General features: G+C 36.6%; 1 protein-coding gene across 5 annotated transcripts in view; it reads left to right on the top strand.

Moving 5' to 3' along the window:
* The window catches only part of LOC102392047 (serine/threonine-protein kinase Sgk3), a 120,766-nt gene that overhangs the window by 83,409 nt on the left and 14,969 nt on the right, over window positions 1–22,388 (top strand). For all 5 annotated transcript variants that reach the window (XM_025265315.3, XM_044928721.2, XM_025265316.3 and 2 more), the window contains 6 exons: window positions 3,597–3,672; window positions 8,413–8,500; window positions 11,779–11,828; window positions 14,309–14,366; window positions 21,168–21,251; window positions 21,367–21,498. In XM_025265315.3, coding sequence (XP_025121100.1) covers window positions 3,597–3,672; window positions 8,413–8,500; window positions 11,779–11,828; window positions 14,309–14,366; window positions 21,168–21,251; window positions 21,367–21,498 — 488 coding nt within the window. The remainder of the gene's footprint in view (window positions 1–3,596; window positions 3,673–8,412; window positions 8,501–11,778; window positions 11,829–14,308; window positions 14,367–21,167; window positions 21,252–21,366; window positions 21,499–22,388) is intronic.

Below are 22,388 nucleotides of genomic sequence, written 5' to 3'. Positions count from 1 at the left end.
AGGTGACTCAAACCACATATTAGTGATTAATATGAGACTGGAAGTACGTTTAGAGTTTTGTGGAGCCCTCAGTTAAACCCTGAAGTCAGAATCATTTTATCCAGGGAAGAAGGCAAAGGGATAAAGACCTGCAACATTGCTATTCCATTGTTAAAGGCAAAATACCAGACAAGTTCTTGTGGTATTGATGTTTTTGTGGATTAATTATTTGACACTAAAAATTGATTTTTTTGAACATTTGGAAATCAGTCATGAGCATATCTTATATGACTTGGCAACAGTTAAACAGACTACATGCCATAGATTTTTGGAAAACCCAAGTTATACTCAACAAAGCAAAGATTGATAGAATGCTCATTTAATTAGGCTTTAGGGAAACAGACATTCTCATGTTTTGCTGGTAGGAATACAAAGTGGTACAAACCATATGAAATGTGGTAATATTTAGCAAAACTATCATGCATTTCACTTTGACCAAGAAATCACATTTCTAGGGATCTGTTCAAAACTGCATAGGAAATGATGTATGTATAAGACTGTTGATTGTGGCACTGTTTTTAATAGTAAAAACTGGAAACAACTGAAATAGCCTTCCATTATTGGAATATGATGCATCTGGGAAAAGGAACAAAAAAACTCTTTGTACATTACTGTGAAGTGATCTCCAGAATACCTGGTTAAGTGGAAAAAACAAGGTGCAGATCTGGACATTGTATGTTTTTTGTGTAGGAAAGGATGTAAATATTCAAAAGGGAATAATGGAAGAATAAATCAAAAACTGAAAACTGATGACTTCAAGGAGAGGTCAACTGAAGACACCTCTGGATGAATCTTGTTCATAGCTTTGCATATTTTAAGCAATTTAAAAACAAAAATAAATGCAATAATATTGCATAATATGCATAATATGGAGGTCTCTAACAATTGAAAATAAGCAAGGAAAAAATCTATAACCTAATTGGTGGTGAAACGCATGGAGAATAATTATTTTAAATGACTTTAAAACATGGACATTAACCTGTATAATCCTCATGGGATGTATGCTAAGGGCAAAATAAGCACACAAAGCAATGTTACTCTGCATTCAGTGATCTTATTGTTAATTTATATAGAGTTGTTCTTTTGTGATTCTGTTAGTGTTATGAGAACCAAAATTTTAAGCAGAATATGAAAGAGATACAAATATAAAACTGGAGATTTTAAGTTTAAAAAGTCCTGTGATTTTTAAACTTGATTTGGGAATATAGTATGAAGTCACAATTTATTTTTCCCTTTCTAAAACAGTACACATTTCCTAGCTCTCTCCCCTGGAAATGCCTAAAAACAGTAACAAATAAGGAGCAGCAAACACCCTTAGCATCCATCTAAATACCATTTCCCCTTTAAAGGAACCAGAGTTCCATGGAAAAGTGCCATTTCCAGGTGCTGGGCAGGAAATGTGCAAGATATCCTAGGACAGCTTGCCTGAAAGCAAAGAAGCTACGTAAGAATACTGACTGAAGTTTTATCAAAAGGACACAGGAGCACAGTTGATGGGGGCTTTTACCAGCCAAGGAAGTGAAGTAGCTCAGTCATGTCTGACTCTTTGCGACCCCGTGGACTGTAGCCTACCAGGTTCCTCCCTCTGTGGGGTTCTCCAGGCAAGAATACTGGAGTGGGTTGCCATTTCCTTCTCCAGGGGATCTTCCTGACCTAGGGATCGAACCTGGGTTTCCTGCATTACAGGCAGATGCTTTAACCTCTGAGCCACCAGGGAAGCCCTTACCAGCCAAAGATGGGACAATAAGACCATGAAAAAAGAAGTTGCTCTTTTAACCTCATGTTTGACAACTACCATGTAGTTGTCATGCTGCAACTTCTAAGTCCATATGTGTCATTTCCTTTTTCTTTTCTCTTCATTTTGGTGGTTACCAACCTCTGTAAGATAAGTTTTACATACTTGAGGCAGAATTTAGGGTTGTTTCTGCCAATACTTCATGGCAAATAGATGGGTAAACAATAGAAACAGTGAGAGACTTTAATTTTGGGGGCTCCAAAATCACTGCAGATGGTGACTGCAGCCATGACATTAAAGCATGCTTGCTCCTTGGAAGAAAGGCTATAACCAACCTAGACAGCATATTAAAAAGCAGAGACATTACTTTGCCAACATAGTGAAAGCTATGGTTTTTCCAGTAGTTATATGTGGATGTGAGAGTTGGACTATAAAGAAAACTGAGCACTGAAGAATTGATGCTTTTGAACTGTTGTGTTGGAGAAGACTCTTGAGAATCTCTTGGACTGCAAGGAGATACAGCCAGTCCGTCCTAAAGGAAATCAGCCTGAATATTCATTGGAAGGACTCATGCTGAAACTGAAACTCCAATATGTTGGCTACCTGATGAGAAGAACTGACTCATTTGAAAAGACCCTGATGCTGGGAAAGATCAAGGCAGGAGGAGAAGGGGACAACAGAGGATGAGATGGTTGGATGGCATCACTGACTCGATGGACATGAGTTTGAGCAAGCTCCAGGAGTTGGTGATGGACAGGGAAGCCTGGCATGCTGCAGTGTATGGGGTCGCAAAGAGTTGGACAGGACTGAGTGAACTGAACTGCCTATACTTCTCTTTTTTTTTTTTTTGCCTATACTTTTCAAAGTTAAAATTTCACTTTGAATTTAAGGATCTTTCTGTAGAGTACACACAGAGTTAGACATACTTTTTTATATTCTGAATAGTTTAATATCAAACCTTTTTGCTGATTGGATCTTGGAGTCAATATATAAATTACTTTTGGGGTACTTTTATAAAAAGAAGGATATCTTTACCCCTGAAAAATAAAATTACAAAAGAACAAAAACAATGTAAGTTAGATAAGGATTGGCATATGAAATTTAGAGATGACAAATGCTAAAATGTGTAATCATTTGTTTGGTATTTTATTTATTCATTTGCAAACATCAGTTAAGTATGTTCCAAGACACTGTGTTAAGGGCTGATGTTAAAAATAAATTTAAAAGCATGACCCTTGTCTTCAGTGACTTACATAGAAAACATTTTTATTTCTCAGTTTTAACCTCTGAAGAGAAATGGGTTTATACAAGATAAAAACCTGTTTTTAGCAGCAGAGTTTTCATAATAGTCAGTTAACCAGTTAGTCATCATTCCCACTTGCAAGGATTTCAGTATTTCCTGATTACGCTTGTTTTTGTTTTTTGTTTGTGTGTATTTCAGTTAGTATGACTTTTCAGCTATCAGTGTCATAGTGTTAATTCTTATTCATTACCTGAAAGTATACAAGGAGTTGGACAAAGCAAACTGGTGACTCCAGGTTTTGTAGTGAGTCTGTTTAGAACCTAAAATAGGCATTTTTGTGGGGGAGAATTTTCTTCAGCAAAATATGTTACCTGCTTTATTTTAATGTTATAATCATATTTATAGATTAAAATATATTTGTTAAATATTTATTCCTTATTTTATATCAAGAAGTATGAATTAAGAAATAACTTCTTAATCAAAATTCATTCTCTTGTGTTGGTCTATTCTTGTATAACTGTATTGATGATAATTACAGTCTGATGTAAATAATCCTAATAGTATTGTCTCTCTTAACAGATTTTATTAAACAGAGAAGAGCAGGACTGAATGAATTCATTCAGAACTTAGTTAGGCATCCAGAGCTTTACAACCAGTAAGTAATTGTCATTGTGTTCTGAGGATACACTGAAACCCAGCCTCAGATCTGTGGAATGTTACTTTGTGCTGTATATTTTTGTGGAGTCTTCCTCAAGCATTTTTCCCCTGGTGTTTTTAATCCTCTAAGAATTTTCCACGTTTTTCCTCCATCAACTCAAGGTCCTAGTTACTTTCTTTCTTCCTACTGTACTTGTATTTGTTTTATGGATTTAACTTGAAAAGACTTTGCACAGTTAAAACATTTTGCTGATTATTTGATGCTATATTTATTCATGCACTGAGAAAGCATTTCCTCATGTACCTCTGTGTGGGAATAAAAGAAGAAATGGGAATAAAAGGAGAAATGAGTGTTACCCTTACCTTCCAGAGGCATTGGCTCCCATGCTTTTAACAGACTTTTCAGAGTCTCAACACGGGAGGACTGTATTTTTTAATCGTTCCCCTTGTAACAGTGATTACTACTTTATAGTTCTTTACAGTTTATAGAGGATTCCTATCTTCTGAGCAGATGCTCTGACCTCCTTTTTAACCTAATTTACTAAATTAGTAAAATACTTGAGCTGGACCTCCTCTGACCAAGGTCTTCAGCCCAGTGCTCTGGGTTTCCTTTCCCCTGATGCTCACAGATAAGATGAGGGTCCGGGGAAGGTCAACCCCTGCTGTAGCTCTGAAATTGGCCTCTGCAGGGAGGAGCAGGTGGTGGAGGGGCACAAAACTCGGTAGGATCCTTGAATTCAGGGTTCCTGTGTGTCTTGTGTGTTCCTCAGCAAAGAACCTTTTATCAAAGAACCTTAATCTTTTGGCTCTTTGTATAATTATTTTTTGAACATCATGCCTTTTCCCTCAGACAAATTCTGTGTTATCGTCAGCTTAGATCATCTACCCTTCTAAATAAAAACAAAATAAAAGTTAGTTTTTATTTTTTAACTTGTATTTATTTATTTATGGCTCTGCTGGGTCTTCGTTGCTGCAGGGGCTTTTCTCTAGTTGTGGAGAGTGAGGGCTCTAGTTGTGGTGTGCGGGCTTCTCGTGGCAGTGGCTTTTCTTGTTGCGGATCACGGGCTCTGGGGCACACAGACTTTGGTAGCTAGGCTCCCAGGGTCTAAGAGCACAGGCTCAGCAGTGTGGTGAGCGGGCTTAGTTGCTCCGTGTTACTGTGGGATGTTCCTGGATCAGGGATCGAACCCATGTCTCCTACATTGGCAGGCAGATTCTTCACCACTGAACCACCTGGGAAGCCCTACCTTTCTAATGTTTAATTATTATTATATGCACTTGAGATTACTTCAAATTGACATATTTCTGACTTGTTTGAAATTCATATGCTAAGAGCTTGAATTTGTCTCCTTTGACAGAACTTCACATGGAGTAAGTATAGAATAGATGGTGGTGATGTTTATTATTTCTGCTGGTATTTTGAATGCTGTTACTCAGAACTTCTGACAGTGTATGTTAAATTTGAAGTATTCATTTTGGATCTTGAAGTATGGTAGTATAAGTATATAAGTATGGATGTTACATTTGGTATTGAAATTTAACTGAAACCAATTTGGTTATTTTGGTTTAGCATTATACTATAAAATACACAATTCTTAATTATACAGCCCAATAGACTTTTTCATATATATGCACCTCTCCATTTAAAGTAGAGGACTTTTCCAGCACCCCCAGATTAAATAGCCAAGAGATTTTCTTTTAATTTTCAATTTAAGGTTTAATGGATGTTTTCTTTTTAATAAAAAGTGACATTTCACATTTTCTGGATCTCCTCTGTTAATGGAACTTTGTTAGTTTTCACACTCTCCATTTGAACATCAAACTGTTTATAAAAATAGGTTTAAGAAAACAGAAAGAGAAGCCAATCAGCAAATGTATCTTGAACACCTACTACATGCCTATTCTTATTATGTGTGGAAAAAGCACTTCAAAAGTAGCTTTTCGTTAGTAGAGAAAAGGTTATTTTTAAGATAACGTCTATTAAAATGGAATTTTAAAACTCAAATAAAATATTATTAATTTCTCTGACCTGTGGATAGGAAAGGGTTTTCTGAGCATATTGGGAATGAGTGATATGTTACAAAGTAAAACATTAATAAATTTGATTAATAAAACCTTTTGACCTCCAAAAATTACAAGTGAAATTTAAAACCAAAAATATAAAAAGTTTCCTGTGAATAAAGGACAATAGATAAATATACTTACTAAAAGAGCTCATGCAGATAATACACACTTAAGAACCACCCCCCAAATAGACAGCACATTAACAGATGCAAATGGCTGATTAATTACTAGAGAAACTGAATGTTTCCTTATCTATTTAAAAAATGCAAACGAACAAAAATATTTTAGCTTTATTGCAGCATAACACAAATAGAAAAGAGCACAAATTGTGACTGTACAGCTTAATGAATTATGAGAAAGTGAATATATCTGAGTATCACACCCCCTCCAGGCCAAGGAATAGAACATTATTAGCACCCCAATATTGAATATGGTTCCTTGTACTATGCAGTAGGTTCTTGTTTTTTATCTTTTTTATATATAGCAGTGTGTATATTGGAGAAGGAAATGGCAGCCCACTCCAGTGTTTTTGCCTGGACAATCCCAGGGATGGGGGAGCCTGGTGGGCTGCCGTCTATGGGGTCGCACAGAGTCGGACACGAGTGAAGCGACTTAGCAGCAGCAGTAGTGTGTGTATATTAATCCTAAACAGTATGGAGGTTTCCTTAACAAACTAAAAGGAGTTACTTCATGATCTGCAGTCGCACTCCTGGGCATATATCTGGAGACTACTCTAATTCAAAAAGATATATGTACCCCAGTGTTCACATCAGTACTATATACGGTAGCCAAGACATGGAAGCAGCCTGAATGTCCATGAACAGCCAAATGGATAAAGAAGATATGATATATATATATGTGTGTGTGTGTATGTATATATATAGTAGAATATTACCCATCCATAAAAAGTGAAATAATGATACATGGATGGACCTAGAGATTATCATATTAAGTGAAATAAGTTGGACAAAGAAAGACAAATACAATATGATAGAATTTATATGTGAAATCTGAAATAATGATACAAATGAAATGATGGCAAAATAGAAATGGACAAAGAAAACAAACTGATGGTTACCAGAGAGGATAGCAACAGGGTGGGGAGTAGGGGGAAGATAAATTAGCATTTGGGGATTAATATATCTCAACTTTTTAAAAGAAAAAAAAAAAGAACAATTTAGGAGGAGGTACCCAGATGTAGAGATTTAACCATTCCTCAGGATCATCATCGGAGAAGGCAATGGCACCCCACTCCAGTACTCTTGCCTGGAAAATCCCATGGACGGAGGAGCCTGGTGGGCTACAGTCCATGGGGTCGCTAAGGGTCGGGCACGACTGAGCGACTTCACTTTCACTTTTCACTTTCACTTTTCACTTTCATGCATTGGAGAAGGAAATGGCAACCCACTCCAGTGTTCTTGCCTGGAGAATCCCAGGAACGGGGGAGCCTTGTGGGCTGCCGTCTGTGGGGTCGCACAGAGTCAGACATGACTGAAGCGAGTTAGCAGCAGCAGCAGGATCGTCATTAATCTGTGCAGTCTTATTTCCTCTTTATGGGCTTTCCTGGTAGCTCAGTTGGAAAAGAATCTGCCTACAGTGCAGGAGACCCCAGTTCTATTCCTGGGTCAGGGAAATCCACTGGAAAAGGGATAAGCTACCCACTCCAGTATTTCTGGATTTCCCTGGTGGCTCAGCTGGTAAAGAATCCACCTGCAGTGTGGGAGACCTGGGTTCCATCCCTGGGTTGGGAAGATCCCCTGGAGATGGAAAAGGCTACCCACTCCAGTATTCTGGCCTGGAGAATTCCATGGACTGATAGTCCACGGGGTTGCAAAGAGTTGGACACAACTGAGTGACTTTCACTTTCTTTCCTCTTTCTATCCATTTGTTCATACCCACTGTTGATGCCCACTTCAGCAGGTTTGTTATAAGTCTTTGGGTATATATTGATTGACTGTTGCTTTGTGTCTGAGTGTTTAATGTGTACACATAATGGTGCTTTGCTGTGGTTCCTTGTTTCTGACTGCTGGCTGGTCAGTCTTCTTTGCAACCAGTTACTGTAGCTTGCTTACTCATTTCCCTAGTGGTGGATGGCTGTTCTGCTTCTGATTCACAGCTATAGAGAGTATAACAATGAGTCTCCTAGTTACATGTCTTTCACTGAACTTGTACGTAATTTTTTTCTGTAGTTTATCCTTAAAACTGAAATTTCTGGCCCCAGGGAAAATGTATACTCAGTTTAACCAAATATTGCCAAAATGCTTTTCAGAAAAGTTGCCTCATTTTACATTCTTGTGAGCAGTATGTGAGAGTGTTCCTTTCCCTTCATCCCTGCCAACTTGGGGTTTTATGTATCTTTCTAGATTTTTCTGGTTAGTGGACATAAAATGACTTCTCACCATTGTTTTGTTTTTTCCTGATAATTAGTGAAGTTGGCCATCTTCCTAAATTTCATTACCATTTGGATTTTTCTCTTCTGTGAACCTTTGCCCATTTGTTTATTGGACTCCCTGTTTTTTAAAATTAATTTGCTTATTACAATACAGTAATGATTATTATTGGATTTTGTTTGCCTTTCTTACTATAAATGCTACAATGCTGACTTTTGTTTTCATGTTAAAAGAGAGAAAAGGTGTAGAAATGCAGTCATAATAAAGTTAATTTTTGTTTTTAGTCCAGATGTCAGAGCATTCCTTCAAATGGACAGTCCAAAACATCAGTCAGATCCATCTGAGGATGAGGATGAAAGAAGTACTCAGAAGGTAGTAAGAGGAATTGTATTTTCTAACAGAAAAAAAAAAATACCATTCCCCAAAGATGAAATTATTGGCAACCTTAGGAGCCACATTTACTTAAAATAATTTCCTCCATTGTAGATTTTCTGCTGTGTAGAAAACATAAAAACAAATGTGTATACTTCTAACTGATCACTATTTCTTGTAAAATTGATAAAATGAGTACTTTTTATAACAAAAAGTAATGTAAATTAAAGATTTGAAAATAGTAAGTCAGAAATATCCCTATTATCAACAACCCAACCTATTTTTAATATTTCAGTGATTTTCTTTCTAATATATGAAAGATTTCTTAATATATGAATTTTTTAATTACCTGATTTTAATTATACAACATATAAAGTTTTGTGTTCTGCTCTGTTAACTTTACATCATACTTTTTGATCATCATGTATCTTCATCAAGATCACTGTAACTTGAAATGGTGAATTTTGACCAGCAGAAGAGGGCTTTTCAACCAGAACACTACATACCTCTTTCTCTGCTTTGTCAGGTTTTGATACGTAGAGCAGTCAATATACATGTGCTGGTTGGCGTTGACTAAGTTTTATTGCTGTAGGTATATGCACATAATTAATATGTATTCTGAATAAAGAATAGATATTCTTATTTTTTTAATGAATTGTGATATAGTAAGTTTGTGCTTTCTTATGAAGACATTGTCAACATATACTTTAAAAGGTTATATTAGAAAGGTAAATTACCATAATTTAACTCAGGATTATGTAGCAGTTAAAAGTACATTATTAAAAAAGTATAATTGCAAGTGTTTATAAATATGATAATACCATTATAATTCAAAATTGATTCATACTATTGGTAAATACATGAAAATGAGAGATGTACAGTTTTGTCTTTATAATGTTTTAATTTTGTCATGGTGCTGTTTTTCTAATTTAAAAGGTAATGTCATTACCCACAGATAATATCTTCATTTGAAAAATAGACATGACTACTAGAAAGTAGTTCTGATTCTCTAAGAGGGCCCTCAGTTAAGAGAAAAGGTTTAACTCTTTCCATTTGTGACAGGGTTGCTCCTAGGACAATGTAAAAGGATATTTTAATTTCATATATGCAAAGTTGGTCAAAAGAGAAATAACCAGCTGGGAAAACATAGTAAATAAACATAAGAAGGAAAAATATCTGTGTGAAAAAAAGCTCATACAAATGAATTTTCGAAAAGAATGATATTCAAGACTCTAGTAGATGAAAGGAACAGGACCATGAAGAAATAGCTCTTGGTAAACAAATATATGGGAAAATGTTCAACCTTGATGCCAGTAGCAAATAAAAGTTTTAAATGACAGGTTTTTTTCCTCTACCAAATTAACAAAAATGTCAAGAAACTGAAATACACCAGGACTAATAAGGGTAAGGTAAGATGGGCATCCTTGGGCCTTACTGGTGTTATCATTTTATGCAGCTCTTGGAAAGCAATTTGGCAAAGTGTATCAAACATGAAAATAATTCATGTCACTTAGGAGTTGATGTAAATGAAACAACCCTTCTCACAGAAAATAGCAAAGATGTTCACTTTAGTAAGATTTATAATGAAAAGTTAGAATCTGAACATTCATCAAATAGTGATTGTCCCTATATATTGTACATTTAAAAAATATTTCTAAGGATGATATTATTTTGACATACCATTAAATGAAATCAGGTATAAAACTTTTTATGCAAATTTACAGTGTGAGCATGGTCAGTTTTTAGAAGTTAATGCAAAAACTATATGGAGGTGCTAGAAGTATTTGTAATCAAATTACTTGTTAGTATGGATTTTTAAAGACAGTTTACTACTATTCAAAAAATATTTTAAGGAGTAAAATTTATGTAACCATGATTTTTTTTGTTAATCACGTTGAGTGTGTGTAGGTGTAGGTCATGTGAAGAATACCTTGCACTGCTGTAGGAAAAAGACTAAGAGAAATTGCTGGGTTCTGGCTCCTGTTCTGTCTCTGTTGACTTTAGATCCAGATTTTGTTTCTTGTTTCATCCATAAAATCTGCAACTTGGACTAGGATCTTTTGCTGTTTTAAAATACCAATAGAAAGAACCTCTCAAAAAAAAAAAAATCCTTGCTTCATCTTATACTTGTAAATATTTATTTTTTATTTTTAATTAAAATTTATAGGAAATGTATCAGTTTGGTGCCAGCATTGTTACTTTATAAGAAGCATATACTTTAGACCCTTTGTCCTTAATTTAAAAAAATAACTTGTTTTCTAGAGATTGTAAGTTGCAAATGAATTTAAGTGGGAATATATATGACATATGTCTCTAATAAGAAATTTGCTTAAAATTGTTGATTCTGATTAAAGAGAATGTTTTTAAAAACTTATTTTATATAAGCTTATATGATGTATAATTGTATAGGGCTCTGGTAAATGTGCATATTTGAGACATCTCTGATTTAATTCTTTGAATATATTAAGAATTTCATAGTTTCTTGAAGCAGAATTCACTTGCATTTGGCTTTTGTGAAAAGTGCTCATTGTAAAAGGATCACTAGTTTAATCTTTTGGGATTTTGAGTTAAATTTCTAGCTAATTATTAGTGAGCTAGAATTTTATTAGTTAAATTGCTTTATGGTATGCTATATTAATAGGTGAGTAAAGATTTGCTTCTAAGTTAATAGGAGAGATTAAATGTACTTTGCTACTGTTATAAAAAGAGAAGCCTATCTAAAAATTAGGTACTATCATAATAGTGGAATTAGGGAGAAAAGCACTCTTGGTTTTATGTTCTTGCTTTAGAAGTAAATTTACCTCCTCCCAAATTAAAACTTTAATCCACCATTTGCAGTTATAATCATCATCACATTATCATTTCTTATCTTTAATAATAGTTTATTAAAATATTTGAAAATTTAAAAACAAAAGCTATTTTAACCAGTTTTTTTAATGTAAAAAAAAGATTCCTCTTAAATCGTTATTTCAGTGCCCGCCTCTTCTAAGGAGTTTTCTGCAGTTTACTTCATTCGTTTGCCATCTTTGAGCTTGATTTCTGCCTTACCTTTTCCCTTACAACTTCTCTTGAAATTTATCATTAAAATGATTGTTTATGTTGATTGTGTATCTTTCCAAGACTCTATGCATTTATTGAGAATTAAAGCTTTAGGTTTAACATGGCAAATATCTGTGATACAGTTATGTGTATTTTACTTCAGAAATAGCCATTGACTGATAACCTTTGAAACTCCAGTAAGAATGTTAAATTCTTTTTTTTTTTTTCCATCCCAACAGCTACTCTCTACCTCACAGAACATCAACCTGGGACCATCTGGAAATCCTCAGTAGGTGTAATTTGTTTCAGCAGTCTAAATGGATTTGAGGAAGGTCTTTTTTTGTAAATGTGCAGATGTACATAATTATACCAGTTTAACTGGAAGCCTGTGAAACAGAACCGCGGTTACAGTGACTGTTGTACTGCCACACGCTTTTCCGATTCACTGCTCTGCTTCTCTTGGTTACAGTAGAGCGCTGAGGAGTTTTTAATCCACAGGTTGTTGATTGGGTTCTGCTGTTTTGCCATTGTCACTTTCCTTGTGTGTGGGTGTGTATGTGTGTGTGTGGGTGGGTGTGTAAGATGAGTAGACCATATTTCCCAGAGGAACAGAAGTCCTGGGAGGCACTTGGGAAGTACTCTGGCAAAAACATCTGTGCAGGCCTAATTGACATTCTCCTGGTACCCAATGTCATCAGTACAGCCCTGGTTGTTAGCCAGCTTGGTCCAGAGGAGACTTGATGGAAATCAGCATATGAAAAGCTATTAAACTTTTTTTTTTTTTTTTCCAGTTCTCCCATAGTCCCATATTTATTTGAACCCAGGGGAACCATTTTGGAGAACACCAGGAGTGGCAAATGTAGGCTTCACTTTAAGGTTCAACTCCAACAGTTCATTGGGATACGGAGGAGTCCAAGGCCACTTCCTGGCTCTGAGGAGGGCCCTGACAGATGAGTGATGACTGCTGTGGGTTACAAGAAGAGTGTAGTGTGGCTGTCCTCATAATTATCCTTCCAGGCTTACCAGATTAATTCTAAAGAATACTGTCTTAGCCCAGCATACTGTGCTGCTTCTCTCACCCTTTTGGTTCACTTAGAGAGTGAGTATGAAGTGAAGTGAAAGTCGCTCAGTCGTGTCCGACTCTGTGACACCACGGACTGTACAGTCCATGGAATTCTTTAGGCCAGGATACTGGAGTAGCCATTCCCTTCTCCAGGGGGTCTTTCCAACCCAGGGATCGAACCCAGGTCTCCTGCATGCAGGTGGATTCTTTACCAGCTGAGCCACCACGGAAGCCCAGCGAGTATAGACAGGAGAAATGATAAAGGAGACTAAAGAAAGAATAATCAGTAAGATAGGAAACCAGCAATGTGGTATTACAAAAGCAGAAGACAGGGAATAGATAACTGTTGACGTTGCTGATAGGGTGGGTTAGATGACGATTGAGAATGGACCGTTGAATTTAATGTCACGGGTGACTTCTATGAGCAGTTTCAGTCGTATGGTGGATACAAGAGAGTTTGTCAGGCAGCACAGAATAGAAATATGCTTCCAGTTAGGTTTTGTCACCAACAATTAATAATAGGACTTTGGCTGTGGCCTTGGTGTGTTTACTGTGTTTGAAGGATTTGCATGTTTTTTCACTATTACATTTGTTCAGAAAATTATTTCAGTATTTCAGCATATCATTAGAGAACAAAATAGTTCAAAGAGCAAGTTCTAGAAGAAGAAAAACACCTAAGCTTAGTTAAGTATTTATCTCCGTAATCCTGACCAGTTATTATTTAACCCAGACCTGGTATTACTCTCATGTTTGTATTGACTTTGTTTTGGTAATTAATTGAAGGACATATAAAATGTGAATGGAATCATTTCACTCTCCCTAGTCCAATTTAGGAATTCATCCTCCGTTAAAAAAAACAGCTCTTCTGGCTACTTAAGTGCAACTTTGTGCAGCCATCTGTTTTGCCTACATACAGCCAATGCTGCTTTTAACCTGAGGTTAAGATAAAAATAAAAAGGCTGTCATAGTATTCTTTCTGCCTTCTCGATCCCTGGTTTTTCTGCATTGCCATCTATTAGAATAAGTAGAGAGTTCTTTTATTTTTAACACGCAAGTAGTGTGTATGCAGAACACTGTGGTGACTTTTTCTCCATCAGAAAATTTTCTTAGTGACTTCACCAGGTATTCCTACTAATAACTTTGTTTTCATAATAATTTCCAGACTACTTAGTCCTTGAAATATATCACTGATCTATCTAGTCATTCAGTTTCCTTATTAACAATATTGTGAGGTTTATGGTTAATAAAAGTGATTTGCTACATTGAGTTCAAAATGACAGATCATATATAGATAGACAGACCTTTTTCTCCCAAAAAGTCTATTACTGAAGCCCTTCTTAAGCCAAACTTAACAAAGCTTAAAGAAAATGACAAAATCTCTTATCTAACCAGAAAGTAGGTATTATTACTATTCATTATTACCCACTCCAGTATTCTTGCCTGGAAAATTCCATGGACAGAGGAGCCTGGAAGGCTACACTCCATGGGGTCACAAAGAGACGGACATGACTGAGTGACTATCACTCATTCACTTATTACCTTTTTAATAGTAAAAATGAGATCCTACCAGTGTAAAGGCTGGAGTTCTCATGCTGAAGTGTACCCAGATTTACTTATTAAGGAGTGAAGTATTAAAAACTATTGAAAAGTTAACATCCTATCAGTTTTATTGGAGGCTAATTCTTGTCATTTTTCATTTATTTCAGTGCTAAACCAACAGACTTTGATTTCTTAAAAGTTATTGGAAAAGGCAGCTTTGGCAAGGTAAGAGTATTTTTATTTTTTCTTCAGTAAATTAATACTTTAAAAATGCATGCTTTTTAAAAATTAATTGTAAAGAGTCCAGCTGCCAATGCAGGAGACACAGGTTCAATCTATGGGTCAGGAAGATCCATTGTAGTAGGAAACAACAACCCACAACCCACTCCAGTACCCTTGCCTGGAAAATTCCATGGACAGAGTAGCCTGCTGGGCTGTAGTCCATGGGATCACACAGAGTCAGATGTGACTAAGCACACACACACACAGTGATTTACAATGTTGTATTAGTTTCTGCTGTACAGCAAAGTGAATCTAGATAGACGGAGATTCTGTTTCCATATAGGTCATTACAGAATACTTAATAGAGTTCCCTGTGCTATACAGTAGGTTCTTACTATCTATTTTTTATACAGTAGTGTATTTATGTCAATCACAATCTCCCAATTTATCTTCCCCTGCCCTTTCCACACTGATAACCATAAGTTTGTTTTCTACATCTGTGACTGTTTCTATTTTGTAGATAAGTTCATTACTACCAGGTTTTTAGATTCCACATAAAAGTGATACCATACAATATTTGTTTTTCTCTCTTTGACTTACTTCACTCAGTATAACAATCTCTAGGTCTCTCCATGTTGCTGCAAATGGGATTATTCCATTCTTTTTTATGGCTAAGTATTATTCCACTGTGTATTTGTACCACCTCTTCTTTATTCATTCCTCCATCAATGGGATGGACCTTTAATCTGCTCCTGTGTCTTGGCTATTGCAGATAGGGCTGTAATGAACATTAGGTGCATGCATTCTCTTGAATTCTAGTTTTCTTTGGGATATATATATGCTCAGGAATGGGATTGCTGGGTTATATGGTAGCTCTATTTTTAGTTTTTAAGCAGTTTCCATACTGATCTCCATAGTGTCTGTACCAGTTTATAGGGGAATGCATGCTTTATATATGGGATCAGATCAGATCAGATCAGATTAGTCGCTCAGTTGTGTCCGACTCTTTGTGACCCCATGAATCGCAGCACGCCAGGCCTCCCTGTCCATTACCAACTCCCGGAGTTCACTGAGACTCATATCCATCGAGTCAATGATGCCATCCAGCCATCTCATCCTCTGTTGTCCCCTTCTCCTCCTGCCCCCAATCCCTCCCAGCATCAGAGTCTTTTCCAGTGAGTCAACTCTTCGCATGAGGTGGCCAAAGTACTGGAGTTTCAGCTTTAGCATCATTCCTTCCAAAGAAATCCCAGGGCTGATCTCCTTCAGACTGGACTGGTTGGATCTCTTTGCAGTCCAAGGGACTCTCAAGAGTCTTCTCCAACACCACAGTTCAAAAGCATCAATTCTTCAGCGCTCAGCCTTCTTCACAGTCCAACTCTCACATCCATACATGACCACAGGAAAAACCATAGCCTTGACTAGACGAACCTTTGTTGGCAAAGTAATGTGTCTGCTTTTCAATATGCTATCTAGGTTGGTCATAACTTTCCTTCCAAGGAGTAAGCGTCTTTTAATTTCATGGCTGCAGTCACCATGTGCAGTGATTTTGGAGCCCAGAAAAATAAAGTCTGACACTGTTTCCACTGTTTCCCATCTATTTCCCATGAAGTGGTGGGACCGGATGCCATGATCTTTGTTTTCTGAATGTTGAGCTTTAAGCCAACTTTTTCAGTCTCCACTTTCACTTTCATCAAGAGGCTTTTGAGTTCCTCTTCACTTTCTGCCATAAGGGTGGTGTCATCTGCATATCTGAGGTTATTGATATTTCTCACAACAATCTTGATTCCAGTTTGTGTTTCTTCCAGTCCAGCGTTTCTCATGATGTACTCTGCATAGAAGTTAAATAAACAGGGTGACAATATATAGCCTTGATGTACTCCTTTTCCTATTTGGAACCAGTCTGTTGTTCCATGTCCAGTTCTAACTGTTGCTTCCTGACCTGCATACAGATTTCTCAAGAGGCAGATCAGGTGGTCTGGTATTCCCATCTCTTTCAGAATTTTCCACAGTTGATTGTGATCCACACAGTCAAAGGCTTTGGCATAGTCAATAAAGCAGAAATAGATGGTTTTCTGGAACTCTCTTGCTTTTTCCATGATCCAGCGGATGTTGGCAATTTGATCTCTGGTTCCTCTGCCTTTTCTAAAATCAGCTTGAACATCTGGAAGTTCACGGTTCATGTACTGCTGAAGCCTGGCTTGGAGAACTTTGAGCATTACTTTACTAGCGTGTGAGATGAGTGCAATTGTGCGGTAGTTTGAGCATTCTTTGGCATTGCCTTTCTTTGGGATTGGAATGAAAACTGACCTTTTCCAGTCCTGTGGCCACTGCTGAGTTTCCCAAATTTGTTGGCATATGGAGTGCAGCACTTTCACAGCATCATCTTTCAGGATTTGGAATAGCTCAACTGGAATTCCATCACCTCCACTAGCTTTGTTCGTAGTGATGCTTTCTAAGCCCCACTTGACTTCACATTCCAGGGTGTCCGGCTCTAGGTCAGTGATCACACCATCATGATTATCTGGGTCGTGAAGATCTTTTTTGTACAGTTCTTCTGGATACCATGGCGCTTTTTGGTATGCAGGATATAGAATTAAGATGCTTTCTCTACCTTCAAAGAACTGACAGAATAATTCAAGATACAAGGCATCTACTCAGATTCTAACCTTTCTAAAATTTATTTGTTCAATGAGTATTTTGTTGAGCACCTCTGTGCTAAGCACTGTTCTGGTCCGTGTTAGATAGTATTGAACAAAAATGACATGCTTTGTACCTTTGTGATGCCTACATCCTATTGAGGGAAATAGTCAATTAAAAATACGCAGTCAAGTAAATAATTACATGTAGTAATGGAGCTGTGCAGGGGATGAAGACTAGAGTGAAGAGACAGGAGAGTAGGCCGTTGGGGGGAAGCCCCTACTTAGGTGAGTTAGTCAAGGATAGCTTTATGCATATATATACACACACATACATATTTTGGCTACACTGACGCATGGGGGCTTCTTTAGTTGCAGGCATGGGCTTAGTTGCTCCACGGCACATGGGATCTTAGTTCCCCAAACTGGGGATTGAACCCGCATCCTCTGCATTGGAAGGTGGATTCTTAACCACTGGGCCACCAGGGAAGTGCCTACGGATGACTTCTTTGAAGAAGTATTATTTAAGTTGAGGCCATAAAGACATCAGTGAGCAGCTGTGTAAACATCAGTTGGAGAAGGAAAGGCAAGTTTGAGACCCCTGTCCCTCTTCGTGCAGTGAATATTGAGTGAATCACGAAAGTTGACAGTGTGCCACAGCAAGAAGAATCCCTAAAGCCAGAAGCATCATAGATGGGAGTTGTCAGAATCATCAAATGTATTTAAGTTCCTTTTTTGCATTATACTTCAATCTGTAGTAAAAATAAATATGTATGTGTTTAATTATAGTGTGCTATATTCATAGCTTCCAGTTTAGATCTGGTTTGTTTTCTGAGTTCCCTAGAGACCAGAAACTGTGACCATAAAATTAAACCCGTGTGTGTTCATTAATTCAGCAAATATATGTTTGCCACCTGCTGCACGCTGGGCATTGTGCTAAAATAAGCTATAGAAAAGTAGAAGTGCATCTTGCTGTCAAAATGCTCACAGTCTGTTGGAACGTTAGAGATAGTCTGCTGTTAAAGACAGAGAGCATTATCTTTCAGAAAGCTCACATTTGGACCTGGAGTCAAATAGATCTATCTAATGTATATAATGTGAGGCATAGGGTCACACTTCACTTTTTTCCTCATGAATGTCAGCTGGTCCTACACAGTTCATTGAAAAGATTTTTCTTTCCCTTCTACTCTGCAGGGTAACCTCCATCATATATCCAGTGTCCATATATGTGTTGGATCTGTTTCTAGATTTTGTTTTATACTTGTTTCTAGATTTTATATTTTGTTTCATTAACTGATATGTCTATCCTTGCACCAGTACCACATTGTCTTAAAAATGAAGGTTGATATTCAACAGAACATCTTCTCTCCTTGCTCCTCTCAAGAGACTCTTCTTAGCCCTTTGTGTATCAGTCTTAAGTTTTAGAATTAGCGTGCTAAGTTCAACAAGATTCTTTTGGATTTTGATCAATTGCTTTGAATCTGTAGATCAATTTGGAAAGAATTGACATCTTACCAGTATTGAGTCTTCCAATCCACGATCATGGCATATCCCTTTGTTAATTTAATTCATCTTAAGCTTTTGTTGGTAGTGTTTTGTGGCATTATGTATTTGATTTTTATGTATCTTTAATTGAGTGTATTCCTTTGTGTTTCGTTTTTTATGCGGTGAGAACTGGTGTTAAACCTGGAAGCTGAATATATGCATTACCTGTGACACATTGGTTCTCCTCCAAGCTGTGTAGCCACCAGTAATGCTTGCACATACCCACTAGGAAAGGCGTGTCCCAGAATATTCATAAGCTTCATTGTTCGTCATCTAAATGTCACTGAAAGAGTGGATAAATTGTGGTATGTCTGTGGAATGCAGTACTCTGCACAGTAATGAAATATGAAAGCAGTGCTATTGGTTTGGCCAAAAAGTTCATTTGGGCTTCCTGTAATATTGTATGGAAAAACCCGAATGCACTTCTTGGCCAATCCAGTACATATCACAATGTGAACATGTTATATAGAGTGAAAGAAGTCAGGCAGGCATAACATTATCTATGTGATTCCAATATATAAAATTCATAGACAAACTCACCTGTTTTACTGCAAGTGAAAATAGTAGTCATCTTTGAGGAAGAAAGGGGATGAATCATTTCTGGAATAGGGCAAATGGGAGGCCTCAGGCTACTCACAGTGTTTGGGTTTTTTGACCTGAAAGTGATTGCACAGTGTGTCCGTTTTGTAATAATTTATTGAGCTGTAATGTTTGTGAGTTTTTCTACATGCATATTATGTTTAATAAAAGCTTTAAATCCAGCAAAATGCTTAGACACCAGCAAAGTACAATAAAACAAAAGCAGAGTACACAAAAGAAAAAAAAGCAAGCAGAAATGTAGATTCACAATGAAGGTGAAAAATATGTATGACAAACTAAAATAGATAATGGGAATCTCATATTCTAAGCTTTTCTGCAAATGGTGGTCTTGGTTCCACTTTCCATTTGCCCATCTGTTTCTTAACTGTCTGTCTATTCTCCACATCTACTAATCTGCTGAAAAAGTGCCTGCCATCAAGGTACTTCCTAGTTGCCACATTCTTTGAATTACTTTCTCAGAACAAACTTGAAGATGAACCAGTCAGAGTAGAGAAGGGAAGGTCAGGTGAGTGGGAGCTGTCAAGAAAAGAAAAAACAATGTAAGAAAGAAGGAACATTCAATGGAGTCAAGTATTGTAGAGAGCAAAAGCCTGAGAAATGAGAGAGATGCCAGCAGTTGAACTGAGGAAATGTACACTCTGAAGGTATTCTTGACTTTATTTTTATGAGTAAGAAACATCTTGATCAATAGACTTTATTTTTCAGAACCATTTTAGATTTACGGAAAAAAAAAAAAAAACTGAGTAGAGAGAAAATTCATGGGGACTTCTCTGATGGTCGAGTACCTAAGACTCCAAGCTCCTAATGCATGGGGCCTGGTTTTGATCCCTGATCAGGAAACTAGATCCCATATGCTGGAACTAAAAATCCTACATGCCATAAGAAAGACCCAGCACAGTCAAATAAAATAAATATTTTTTAAATTTTTTTAAAAAAGAAAATTCAGAGAATTTCCAAACCACCAGTTTGCTCTATTTAGTAACATTTTACATCAGTAAGGTACATTTGTTCCAAGCAGTAGACCAATATTGATCCATAATTATGGACTCAAGCCCATCATTTATTCAGATTTCCTTAGTTTTTACCCAGAGTTCTGTTTTTTTGTCCCATCCAGGACATTAAGTTACCATGTCTCCTTAGGACTTCTCTTGTGTTTGAGGGCCTTGATGGTTTTGAGAAGCACTGGTTAAGTGTATTGTAAGACATCTGTCTGTCCTTGGAGTTTGGTGTTTTTCTCAAGACCAGACTGTGATTACAGATACAAGCGAGGAAGACCACAGATGCACTGAAAAGTAAGGCCCAGCATTGTCACCTGTGGCAGATCATCTCAAGACATTTTGAAATGTATCAGCTGATAGTTACACAACTTGTAGATTGTATCTACAAGTTGTCTTGAATCCCTTAAAATTTATTTCTAAAACTTTGGAGTATGTCTGCCTTTTTTCTGGGGCAAGATCTTCTAAGTTTCTTCACATCCATGATGTCTGTGTGCACCGCAGCCCATTATAGAATCTCAGCTACATACGGCGTTTGTTTCTCTGAGTGCTTCTAAATTTGAAACCTATAAGAGAAACCCAAATGTTAAAACGAAAATGCATTTTGATCACTGAGAAACCATTTTCTTCTCTCCCTTTTTTAAATGTAGCCATGAAATTTATAGCCTCAGTATTTTCCAAAGACACCTTGGGACTCAGGGCTGGCACACACACACACACAAACACACACATTTCTCAAGCAGTATAGATTTTGACACTTAGTAAAAACCTTAAGCGTTAGCATGTTAAGTGACAAACGATGCCTGGCTCTTTAAATCATCTACATTTCTTTGGTTTTAGTAAAATATCTAAGGAAAAGTGGAGTTGTAGAAACAAATTAGGAATTTTCAGCTTTCAAAATAAAAACATTACATTATCTAGGCCTGTTGTGGACTTTATTTTTATAAAATATTGACTTAGTGATAAGTGAATTGTCTCTGTCAAAACATTGATATTTCTAACAGCACAATCTTTAAATATAACAGGTTCTTCTTGCAAAACGGAAACTGGATGGAAAATTTTATGCTGTCAAAGTGTTACAGAAAAAGATAGTTCTCAATAGAAAAGAGGTAAAATAAAATAGCTTTGTTTTTCCTATATCCATCTTCTCAGTTAACAGAATTGTTTTCTGGTGTATAATGCAAGTTGATTTTTTTTACCTTTTCTTTTTATTTTTTTAAACAGCAAAAACACATTATGGCTGAACGAAATGTGCTCTTGAAAAATGTGAAACATCCATTTTTGGTTGGATTACATTATTCTTTCCAAACAACTGAAAAGCTTTATTTTGTTCTGGATTTTGTTAATGGAGGGGAGGTGAGTAATTAGTGTTTCAGTATTGATGATGTTTAGGGAAAAAAAATAGAATTGAGTTAGAGTTTTTCTTATCAGTTTTGGAAGCAAAGCCCAGAATAGACAGCTATTTGTTGAGTAGCAATAATATATAAGATGCTGGCTAATCAGCACCATGCAGGATGTGGAGAAGTGAGACATAAAGTTCTTTTCCTAAGCAGCTTATGGTGCAGGTGGGAAGCTCATAAAAGAAGCTTGTTATGAAGCTACAGACTTCTCTGATAGTTTTGTCACTGAGCTATATAGCAAGAACATAGATGGAAACATTGGAATGAAACTTGATTTGTAATTTTTGATAATTACGGTTTCAGCAATTGCATATAAACATTAGTCTGTCATTTTCCAAAATGTGCAACTGTTAATCAGATGAGATGATCCTGTAATAAAGGGTTCTGTGGTGAAGCTAGTTTGAAAAACGTTTCATGTTATAACCCCTTGGTGGTTTACAGTACGTTTCAGCATATTTGAGACTTTGAGAAATTAATGCCTTAAAGACAGCCAGGATTTATTTTTTTAAAACTTTTTTTAAATCACACAGTCACCTTTTGTTTGTTTGAACCAAATCTAATAATAATATTCCCCAAAACTCTGAGTCAGAGGGATATTGAAATATATTTTTGAGAAATGCTGCTGGTAAGATAGTAATTCCAGTAATAGCTAACTTGTATTGAGCATTCTTATGACTCTTTATACATATTGTTTTATCCTCACAACAGTTGTGTTGTATAAGACAAAGGAACTTGGTGAGATATGGAGAAGCTAATAACTTGATTAAGTCATATGGGTTAGTCCATGTGAAAGACATCCACATAGAGGTGGTAGTTAAAGTCATTGGATTGAGTTGGCTGGGAAGG

The sequence above is a fragment of the Bubalus bubalis genome, chromosome 15, assembly GCF_019923935.1.
Source record: "Bubalus bubalis isolate 160015118507 breed Murrah chromosome 15, NDDB_SH_1, whole genome shotgun sequence".
In the NCBI taxonomy this organism is placed as follows: domain Eukaryota; kingdom Metazoa; phylum Chordata; class Mammalia; order Artiodactyla; family Bovidae; genus Bubalus; species Bubalus bubalis.
The sequence above is the reverse complement of the archived record's forward strand: the minus strand, read 5'-3'. Positions and strand labels throughout refer to the sequence as shown.